Genomic DNA, 11,591 nt, shown 5'->3' with positions numbered 1-11,591 from the left:
TAGGGAAAGGCAAACCACTTAGCAGTACATAGCATTTTCCAAACTCTGCAGTGCTTTCCGTTCTCACCCCTTGTCCAATCCTGCCTGACCTGGAGTGCACGGCAGAGAATAAGAACTGGAGACAGAGGTGGTAAGAACCATGTCATGCAAGACACGTGAATGTTAATTGCATTAAGAGGTAGTGGGTGTGAGTTGTCACCTGGGCTGGGACACAGAACAAAACAGCTTTGGAAAAGCAATTCTTTACCACAGGGAAAGCCAGAACTGGGTGCTTGCACGTTCACGCATCAGTAGATCTGTATTTTCTGATACTGTAACTCTGCAAATGTTATGTTCTGTGAAGGAGTTTATCAACTTATGGGTTATGTGAAAGAACCACCTTTGAAGGTCATAAGGTGCAACAGGATGGTTTTGTTGCCAAACTACGGAGACTGAAGTCAAAAGATCTGGTTTTGACTTTCATCTTTGCATTTGATGTCATAGGAGATTGAGGGCATATCTTATAAACTGTCAGTACAGTGATAGAGGTAATACTGGAGATATTTTGCTCTTAGGTGTTGACTATGCAGGGAACAACTCAGCATCTTCTGTAATTAGAAATCATAACTAGTTTGCATTGTACACAGATCACACATGAAGGGGAAGTCAGTCATGAGGAGTAGCAAGTTCTTTAAAATCACTTGGGGTTGATGGCTCTGAAGCAGCTGATGAGACGCAGTGAGGTTTTCTGCGCTTGCGGAGAGGTGAATCTTGGCAGGAGGATTTGACATGTGCTGTAATAATAGTTGTGGGGGTTTTTTGTTTGTTTTTTTACAGGGTTTTTTCAGAAGAAGCATTCAGCAAAACATCCAGTATAAGAAGTGCTTGAAGAATAACAACTGCTCTATAATGAGAATGAATAGGAACAGGTGCCAGCAGTGTCGTTTCAAAAAATGCCTGTCTGTTGGGATGTCAAGAGATGGTACGTTCCTCTAATGAGCAGGCATCCTCTGAGAGGGAATCTGCTGCCCAACTCAGAACCAATTGCTAAGGGTCTTAATGGCAGAAAACGCAGCCAGCCCTATTGTCAGGGACAGGTTCCCTGTCCGAGAGCATTTAGATCAGCTTGCCTTCTTGCTCCGTGACTCTCCTGAACTGGTAACGTAATACTGGCTGCAGAGCTGTCCTCCCGTCTCTGGAGGCTAATGCAGTGGGATGTGCTGCAGTGGTCTGTTAGGGGGACGGCTGTAACAAGAGTCTCAGTTTTGTTTTAATGAGTTCATATTTATAGCTGTGTCCTACCTGAATCTGAACAAGACTCTCTTTTTGTTGTTGTTTTGTTACTGTTGCCTTTTCAATGAAAGGGAATTCTGCCCAAGCTGATAGCCTTAGAGTAATCATTATAGAGCCTAAAGAGTTAGGTTTGGGTGCATGGGAAGAGCATATAACTGCTCCCTTTTTTTTTTTTTTTTCCTCTCCTCCTTTTCTTGGAGGGAGGGGGAAGGCAAGCGGGAAAGGGTAACATTGAGCTGTGTCTCTGACCACCTTTCTGGCTATCCACTCCTTGTGACTTTTTTTAAAATGTAATGCTGAAAGTGTATTTCATTAGTCGGCTACAACTTACTGTCACAAACCAGAACTCTTCCTTCTGTTTCACTTTTTAATTTTCTCTGGGTGTTTATTTCACAAGAACTAGGACTCTTGGGCTGTTAATAATTTAGTGGGTGGAGTGTTAAAACTTATTTTAAATAATTGTTCCGAGTTCTTGTCGTGCATAGGAGTTATTTCATGCCCTAGGCACTTGTTTGCACATAAGGTTGCACCTGCTTTAATGAAAGAGATTTAGTTACATTAATGATGGATTACTGCATGAACATAATTACATCAGTCGAAACTGGTTATAAGCCCTTGTAAGGCTGTGGTTGGACAGGGTGGTAGAGGCAGTTGTAGGTTCCCTAGGACAGGGTCAAAAGTGCTGCAGCCACAATGATGCCTATCCCCTTGCCAGCAGAAAATGTCCTTGTCAAGGCAAAGTTATCAGGAAAATTTGCCAAGGTAAGCTTTATTCAGCATTGATTCTCCTAACTGTTTTGGCAAGTTATATAATTGGTCCGTGAGGAGCTGTCTTGTAGGATTTCTATTCAAACGTGATATGAACTGTTTTTACATTCAGCTAATTGTCAGCTCACAAAGTTGTACTGATTTAATTGATCCCATCTTAAAGCCTGACAATTAACATAGTCCATAGCCAGGTTCGTAGCAAAAGGGGAAAAGGCTTTAGAGATTGTGTGCTTTAGAGCTGCCTTCTCTTTGTATGGAAACAACAGCATACATTTCATATCTCACGCGTATCCTATGCCCGGGAAGCTTCTTGACTTCAGTGGTAATACCCCTGCTGTAGTATTGGTGAGAGCAGTTAAAGTCTTCCCTTGAAAGGCAAGATTTTTGGTTGGGGTGTGTGTTCTGTGTGTGGGCTAACACTTTCAGGATTGACTTTTTTTTTTTTTTCTCTCCTTCCTACCACTTTTCATTTCTCTACCTTGGTAGCTGTTCGATTTGGCCGTATTCCCAAACGTGAAAAACAGAGGATGCTGATTGAAATGCAGAGTGCCATGAAAACCATGATGAACAGTCAGTTCAGCAGTCACTTACCCAATGAAGCATTAACAGAACATCAAGATCAAGCACCTCAAGAAGACCTTTCCTCCAAGCCCAAACAAGAGCGGGAAACCATCAAAAGCCCTTCTCCCCCTCCTAGCGCTGACATGGCTAAGGAAGAAGTAATCGGCATGGTCACTAGGGCCCACAAAGACACTTTCATGTACAACCAAGAACAGTCTCAAAACCCAGCAGAGATGATGCAGTCCCAGAGTGGGGAGAGAGTGTCAAAGAACACTGAGCAGTACATCTTGAGCAGCGAGCACTGTGTTAGTGGGCTCGGTGGCCCTCAGTACCCTGAAAGTGAGCAGCACCTTGGTGGACAGTACAAAGGGAGAAGCGCAATGCATTATCCAAGTGGACATGCCATGTGTTTCACAAACGGCCACTGTATGAACTTCACCAGTGGTTATACTCAGCGACTGTGTGATAGGATCCCAGAAGACGGCTTTTCTCCAAACAAGAATACCACTTACTCTTGCAGCACTGGAGGAAGAATGCATCTGGTATATTGATATCAATTGTTTGATTTGACTTAGTGAAAGGCTTAGTGATGGGTGTGATCCAGCTGTGCCTCTGTAGTCAGTGAAACTGCACACAATTGGCACAACTGCTGAAACTTAAAATCGTGACACAAGTTTGATAGCGCAAATTGTGATGGAGAATAATGGCTCGAGTTGTGTGGAGGATTTGAAGTCATACAAGTGATGGGGTTTCTTGGCTCAGTTTTTTAGCTGCCTGAAAGTAGACTAACGTCAAAGAGCATTGGTTGAAGAAAACTCATGGGTTTTTTAACTGGCTTGACTTAAAAATGAAAATGGATGTTAGGAGTTTATAAATTCCCTTCTTCACTCAATCCTCTTGGAAGACTTCACTTTAAAATAATCTACATGCTCAGATATGCTGTATTTTCCTTAAAGGTATTCAGTACAAATGTCTGGGGTGAAACCTCAGGGCTAGGATTTTAAGCCAGTCTGCACACCTCGCTAGTGTGTTCTAAAATCTCTCTTGCCAGGTAGGCTGGGGTTTTTTTGTTTGTTTGTTTGGTGGTTTTTTTGTTCTGTTTTAATGGGGATAGGCTTATTCTGTTATAGGCAATGTAAAATAGAGGCTTGGTGGGACTCACAGGCTATGCATCCTTCTCCTCTAGAACACCTTCAAATCTGAACAGAGGCAGGAGGAAGATGCACGGCTAAACCGCTTGAGAGAAGTTCAGGGTCTTTTCTGTAGTACTTACACAAGTGAGGCTCTGAACACACTTGTGGGTACCTTAGATGACTTTGCTAGAGCATTTTCTCACTGAATTCTTAACAAGGATGCTTCCTATTTTCTTGCATATGGGTTTTGGGTTTGGTTTCTCTTTTTTTTTTTCCCTTTCCTTAACAGGTCCCTCCTGTTTGCCTTGCACCAGCTGTTTCTCTGCCATTCAGGCAACCGGTTCTGTAAGCCCCTTAAAATAGATTGTCCTTCTCTCTATCGCTGGAACTGCCTGGGATGAGAGAACATAACATCCTCGTTCTCATCCTGCGCTCCTGTTGAGAAGTGCGAGCCCCTGACCTTTCTGAAGTACTCGAGCAGCTGGTGTTTTTCTTCCTCCTAGTTTGTAAAGAGTCTTCAGAGGTACTTGAAGGCCCCTGAAAGTCTCCACGCAGTGAGGCTGTTTGTTTTGATGGTGGATTTCCTTTTTTGTCTTTTTTTTGTTTATTTGGGTTTTTTTCCTTCTTTGGCTACTGCATATGTGGACCATGCCATCCCTAGCAGGCTCTGACCTTAATTGCAGACTCCGGGCACTACACCATGGCACATAGTAATAATTTCCAACCTTTCTTCCTTGCAGGGAAAGTATGTGGAGTCACTACAACGGCATTCTTGGCACTCCTGAGAAGCAGAGGTTAAACCTGTCAGTATGGGCAGGCAGGGAGTGACGCTGCCTGCAGAGGCCCAACCAGTCAGTTTGACCTGTGCGTAGCAGCTGCAGGGAGGTTTAACGCAGCCGACAATAAGGAAACAAACCCAAATCCAACAGAGCACTGCGGGCCCCCCCACGTCCCTGACACGAATGAGGGTTTTGCCAGAGAACTCAATGAGAGCAGGATCCAACCAAAATGAGTCAGTAGCTGTAAGGGAGTGTAATTAGGCTGTGAACCAGTATGCACACAGATGTTCAGGGATTTGGTTTTTTTACTCAATATCCCTACAACCAGAAAAGCAGAACAGGTCGTTCCTGAAGAGGTTCCTCTAAAGAGAGCTAGTGACTGCACAAGCTGACAACTCCTCCCATAGGAAGGACTCCTGGGTAGAGGTGTCTCAAGAGAGTTTAGATGTAATACACAGGGGCGGAAAGTGGCAGTTTCCCCTCAGGACCGAGTGCCTGGGAGCTAGGGCAAACCATGGTACGATGAGAAACTGAAGTGCTTTTTGTGTCTGATTCAGAGTGGGGTGCTGAACCAGACATCCCTTATTTTCAGAGAGTACTGTGTTTTTAACAACAGCTGTGTGAACTGTTGCAGTATCACGGACAGGGCAGTGGTTAGTGTCTGCTGTGCTTCTGGTTGTGTGCTTGGACCTTTCCTTTTGCCAAAATATTTTATGATTTTCAGTTTATGGAAAAGGTCCTCCTCTACCGCACAAGTAATCATTTGGTTTTGGGCGTTGTCCTTAGGCACAGTAATGTTGTGATTCACAGCTGAACCAAGAAATCTGCAATTCTGTTCCTTGTCTTTTGGGGAGAGCTTTCTGCATATTGACTGCCCAGCTAGTAACTGATATTTGGGGGGGAAAAAAAAAAAACAAACCAGAAATGTATATCTATCTATCTCCATCTTGTTTTCCCTAGCTATTGCCAAACACATACGCACACACACGCGTATATACCTGTTGAAAATATTCTTGTAATGGATCTTGGGACCTTCCATGCAAAGGATTGCTAGGCAACTATCAGATTCAAGATGCCCTGCAAAAGCATCGTATCTCTGAGGAATTACTAATCTGTTTAACTGTTTTCTATTTGCTTTGCTGACATTATGTAGGATTACATACTGTTTAGTGTACTTGTGAGGAATACTTTTAAAGGAATTCTCATCCTTCATGATGACAGGCGAAATGAATATCAAAAAGTTTAAACTTCATTAAAAGTTGTAAATTTTAGAAAGCAGAACTGAAAGTATCTCAGAGCGCCTGGTTGGGTTTTACAGAGGGAATTTATTGGCAGTCAGCCTTGACTGATATGTCTGATCTCATTACAATGGATTCAGACTTTCCTACAAAAAATCGCTGTATCTTTGTATAAAAAAAAAGAGCATTTTGTTGTCTTGTGACTGAGCAAAATTGGAATACCAGTTCCTTGGTCCTCCTTCAGTGATACATATAAAAGCAAACACGTAGGAGAGGAAGGTTGTCCCGGTAATAAGGGTGTAAACCTGTGACTCAGCCAAGGCTGGGTTCCTTGCTCTGGTGTTGACACCTTTGTCACCTTGACTGAATCACTTTAGTTGCCTGCAAAACAAGAAAGATATATGAGAATGAATGTAGTAGTGACTGTGAGATTACAATCGATTGATTGTGAAATCGTGATTAATTGTGAGATTACAGTTATAATACAAGTAAGAGAAATGCAGATGTCAGGCATGAATGACATGAGGGAAGAATAGCATAACCTGAGTTCTCTCAAGTCTTTCTCTATAAATAATGTTGGTGTTTCCAAGGTCAGCAAATTTAGAAATGGACTGCTAATGGGCCGCCATGGGGTTTTTTGTTGTTTGTTTTTTTTAAAGGAAGGGGGTGAAATCCAGTTGCTTTGGGAATTGACTGAGGAATACTGATATTTTTTCTCTATGTGTCATTATTGCAAAGTTTACTTGAATAATAAACCTGCTTCTTTCAGGTATTTCTCAGTATTTGGAATTATATCTTTAAGAGTTGTTTTCTGCATATGTTTTGTAAACATCAGGTCTGCCCAATGAGTAAGACTCCTCACGTGGACCCAAACAAGTCTGGCCATGAAGTCTGGGAAGAGTTTTCCCTGAGTTTTACCCCTGCGGTGAAGGAAGTGGTGGAGTTTGCTAAGCGCATCCCAGGTTTCCGAGACCTCTCCCAACACGACCAGGTTAATCTTCTGAAGGCTGGGACCTTTGAGGTGAGACCACCATGTGTATAGTGCGGACCTGACAAGCTGTGCATCAGTCTGACCCCCTTAAGAACAAAAATTAATAGAAGTGGGTTATATCAGGCAAAACCAGCTTGTTCATGGATGCTAGCTCTGAGCTTTCCTTAAGCTGACGGTGTCCAGTGCTTCTGTTTGGTCAAATCTTGGTGAGCTGTCCCTCTTCCAAGCAGCTCAAAAGTGCTGAGCCCTTTTACCCTCTCCTCTTCCCTGGGCATTAATAAATGACTAATGAGGAGTTTCTTGATTTTGTATAGCAGTGGTTACTTTGATAGCTACCTTTGCTTAGCCTGGAGAGAAGCAGACAGCATCTGGAAGGGGGATAGTTTAGAAAGCTGTCTATTGACTTACCAGTTTTGTAGAGGAATGTGTTTTTCGTTCTGTATGTCCTTCCTTCTGCCACTGTGCTACCTGCCAAAGCCAGAGCATCCATCCTGACCAGTCACCACTAGCCTTTGCTGGCAACTGGGGGTTGCTAAAGCCTCCGTCTCCAAAGCAGTAACACTGATAACTAGCTGTACTGCTGTAGCTCTGTAGATACCGTGTACCAGCTGCAGCCTGACTTACTCTAGTAATTCCACCAGTCCTCGTGGTTAATTTCACCCATTTGCGAGCATGACATATATGTGAATTAGTGGTGTTAAACTGGGAATGATACCAGAGAGCTCGGTGCTGTTTTATAATTAGTGACCTTCACCAGAGGACCTTTACTTAGGGTTTTGGTTGCTCTTCCAGGCTCTTGTGTCAGTTGGAGACCATGGGCATTTTATAAATATTCAAATGTGAAGCTTAAACATAGAGGGCCAGGGGAGCTCAAGTCCCAAGTATTCAATGTTACTGTGCTTTTCTGGGGAGGGCAGGGTTGGTGATGCTTTTGCTCTTGTTTACTTGATGTATCCTTTCAAAGAGGGATGCTGGATTTCATATTTACCTGAACTGAAGACATTTCTCATGTAATGTGTTGGGTCTTTTATCTGCATTTATACAGCCCGGTTCTAAAATGGATAATTGTTGGGTTGGATGGTACAAGTTATACTGGAAGACTTGGTGCCTGGAGCGTGTCAGTTTCTTTGTTTCTTCCATTTTGCTGTCATGTATTTTTTGCTGTTATTCTTGACCTTTTAATATTCATCTACAACTCCTGTAGCTAAGGGCTGTATTTTCACTTCTTCAGCTACAGCCTCTTACGTTGCTGTTCGCATTACACAAAAATGTTGGTTCCTTCCTCTGCAAAGTGGTATACTGTCCAGTGCCCTCAAGGAGGGTAGAAAATCAGGCTTGAACTGTTCCTATAACGTAAAGCCAAACCTTCATGTTTTGCAAGTAAAATGTTTTGTCTTGGCCTTTCTTCACCTCAAGCTTTTCTCAAGTCTCATTCGTATGCCTTTTTGCCAGTTACAAGCACTGCTGATAAGAATATTTCTATATCCAGGGGAATTACTAATAATAATGTATGGCTGCATGCTTACCCCTATTCACTTGTTTATAAGAAACATTAGTGATTTCTGTTAGTGAGCTGGTACCTGTAGTTAAAGGCCTATGTGGCATCTTAGCAACAGAAAAAAAAAAAAAACAAACCACAAAATAATGCTGCAGAGCAGTGGGAAGAAAAGACAAAACAAAACCAAAACAGGATTAATGAAACCATTGCAACAGAGGCAAAAGCATCTTGAAAGCCTGATGCATACAAGGTCATTTCTGTCTTCTGGGTAACTAAACTAGGATATCCTAACATCTGCATGTTAATAGAAGAACCTGAGTAAAAATACTGCCTCTGAGCCTGTTTTGGCTCCCTTGGGCATAAGTGTGTGGCTGTCTTGGCACTGTGCTTACCAGCAGCTTGTATTCAAGGAGTACTTGTTCGTTTGGGGGTAAGAAGACACATGGAGACAATGTTGGTGCAGAAGCAGCATAGCTATATATATATTCACACACATGTAAGCTAAAAAGCCCTCTTAGAACTGGGTGTACTGGAGAGCTCAGTATATCATGGTGGGGTTTGCATGGTTTTGTATGGGAGCCAGCTCAGAAACAGCAGTGAGCCTAAAATAAGGAACTCAACTGGATTTGAACGGGTCTTCCCCTACCTCCGCAAGCCCCCACTCCAAATGTAGTTGATGGTAGAGCTAACAAGCCGCTTGGATCCATTGGGGTAGTAACTCAGTTTCTCCACAGACTCACAAACTTGGTAATTCGGCTGCAGGTGGTGGGGAAGTGAGCAAGCACTTGCCTGCGTGAAAGTTTTTGTGAGCTTACATTGCTATGGTGAGGTGATAAGGTTGATCAGGTATATCCTCAGCATGTGCAAATAGGAGTCTGGCTTGAAGTGAAACAGGATGAATCAATCGTGCTGTACCATAGTCTAAACTGTTCTTCTTGGGTTAGAATGGTGACACTGAAATCTATAGGCGAGGTCTTTGCCTTAGTATTAAGTCAACACAGCTTCATGGGCTTCAGTTTTGAATACCAGCGTTCATACTGGTTGCCCATTATTTAAAGTTCATGTTTCTAAAGCCCGTTTCTGTAAGGGGAATACCATTTTGAACTGAAAGGTTGTTGAGTACCTGGTGGGTCCCTGCTAACGCACAAGTTCAGCTTTGTCTGTCTGCCCTTCGTCTCCTTTTGTTGTATTCTGAGGGCTTCTGCATCTAGGTTTCTGCCTAGGTTTCTTGCACTCTGTAGTTAATGTCGTCAAAGGACATATAGCTTAGCTGACAAAGGTGAATAACACATAGTGCTTGTGTGTCCATCAAGATTGCTGCATGTCATTTGGCTGTTAAAATTTAGGAGCAGGTCATGTAATGTGCACGAATGGTGTTTGGATTCTCAAACGTTTTCTTTTTTTTTGAACCCTCCTTTTTTAAGCTTGTCAAAGGCACTAGTCTTTGCTGAAAACCTGGTTCTCCTCTCATCTGTAGTAAACATTTAAATTAATGCAGTTATGTAGGGTAAGTGAGAAGAGACAACTGTCACACCAAGAGATTACAGCAAGTCTGAAGTTTTAACCAATGTCAGTTGGTTCATTTTCTCCAAATAAGAAGGCTGTTCTGTGCAACTTAAACCTTGAAAATGTAAATAAAGTTGTTGAACATGAGCAAATGAAACTTTACAAGCCATTCCAGAGGGAAACATTTCACAGTACGACTGAGAAACCACAAGAGAAATTTCAGCCCAGAGGGGTAAGTTCAGCACATGTCAACTGCTCCAGCCCAGGTGCTTATACCAAAGGGGTATTCCCAGCTGCAGCTACAGACCAGGTGCCGTTTCAAGCCCTGCTTCCCTAGCCTTTTGAAGGCCGTACATGTGGCTCCTTTCTACCAGAGCTCATTAACATTCCTGTGGGTACAGCGATGTGGCATGGTACTTTCCCAAAGAATGCCTAGTGGGCCAGATCATCAGGTGGTGTAAATCAGCATTGTTTCAATGAAGCTGATCCAGTTTACGCCAAGCAAGAATCTGGTTCAATACCTTCATTTTGTTCCTCATAAGTGTGGCCAAGAAAACATTCCTTTTAATGCTCTGTATGCCTTTGGCTGTTCGGTGGCTTAAGCGAGTTGTCCTACTGGCATATTTATGAATGGCATTGTCTTTGTGGCTCAGGCTGTCTGAGGCTTGAATTTTAGTTTTCCTCCCCCTCATGTGCCATAGCCCCTCCCCTGCATCCACTTGCTAGTTTTTTCACTTGTTTGTTTCTCTCAGACTGCTGGGCCAGAGCTTGCACTGTTTTTTACAGCTCAATAGCATGCTGACAGTTTCTGTATAGAATGCTTGTACAGCAGTTAATGAGACAGTTTGAATGATGTTAAAAGGTTTAATTTTTTTCTTTGGCTTTTCTAGAAATCCGCCTATATTTATCATTTTTTGTTGTTCTCTTTCTTTCACCAGGTTTTAATGGTACGGTTTGCATCTTTGTTTGATGCAAAGGAACGTACCGTCACCTTCCTGAGTGGAAAGAAGTACAGTGTGGATGACTTGCATTCAATGGGAGCTGGTGATCTGCTCAACTCAATGTTTGAATTTAGTGAGAAACTAAATGCCCTGCAACTTAGTGATGAGGAAATGAGTTTGTTTACAGCGGTTGTCCTGGTATCTGCTGGTAAGGAGAGAAAGTTAACTTGGCACCTTTGCCAAATTTTGAATATGGCTCTCTATTAAAAGATTCCTGTAAAATGTATACCCTGTTATTTCACGTCTAAGTGCAATGTAGTAGGTTTTAAGCTACTAGCAGCCTGTAATTTACTCTTTTACATACCTGCTCTTTCTAATACTGCCTTTTGGAAAAATGTGACAATGGGCTTATATTTTCCTACTACTTTCTATAGAATGCAAAAATACATCTCATAGCTGCCTGATGGCCGTTTAGAAACTATTTGTCTGACTCATCTAAGTTTCACAGGACAACATCAGTGAAATTACTCCTGACTTGCACAGCCTAAGTCTTGGGATAAGGTGGTATTTTTACTTCCAAGTGTTGTCATTGAAGTCTACTGCATATCATAATTAAGTCTAAATGCAAGAGTTTGATCTCTGCCTATGTCAGCAAGAAAACCCTATTCATCTGCATCGTGACTTCTTACCGCTAAAGGGCTGCCAACCCACTAACATCTTCACCGGCCTCATATCTTATTTCAGTCCCTGCATATTCCGAACACCCCGGCCCAGCTGCAAAGAAGGATTAAGCACCTACTTCTGTACTATTATCTAAAGCCTCAAATTAGGCACATTAGCTCTGCATATAATGCCTGGAATACAAGATGTAGAATCTCTGCTTGCTGGCTAAGGAGGTAGGTAG

The 11,591-nt window shown here is 42.6% G+C and overlaps 1 protein-coding gene across 1 annotated transcript in view; it reads left to right on the top strand.

Moving 5' to 3' along the window:
* The window catches only part of NR1D2 (nuclear receptor subfamily 1, group D, member 2), a 21,176-nt gene that overhangs the window by 2,681 nt on the left and 6,904 nt on the right, over window positions 1-11,591 (top strand). The window contains exons 3-6 of the mRNA XM_009324189.1: window positions 817-961; window positions 2,527-3,143; window positions 6,587-6,772; window positions 10,685-10,895. Coding sequence (XP_009322464.1) covers window positions 817-961; window positions 2,527-3,143; window positions 6,587-6,772; window positions 10,685-10,895 — 1,159 coding nt within the window. The remainder of the gene's footprint in view (window positions 1-816; window positions 962-2,526; window positions 3,144-6,586; window positions 6,773-10,684; window positions 10,896-11,591) is intronic.

The sequence above is a fragment of the Pygoscelis adeliae genome, unplaced genomic scaffold (assembly GCF_000699105.1).
Source record: "Pygoscelis adeliae isolate BGI_AS28 unplaced genomic scaffold, ASM69910v1 Scaffold25, whole genome shotgun sequence".
Lineage (NCBI taxonomy): Eukaryota > Metazoa > Chordata > Aves > Sphenisciformes > Spheniscidae > Pygoscelis > Pygoscelis adeliae.
The sequence above is the reverse complement of the archived record's forward strand: the minus strand, read 5'-3'. Positions and strand labels throughout refer to the sequence as shown.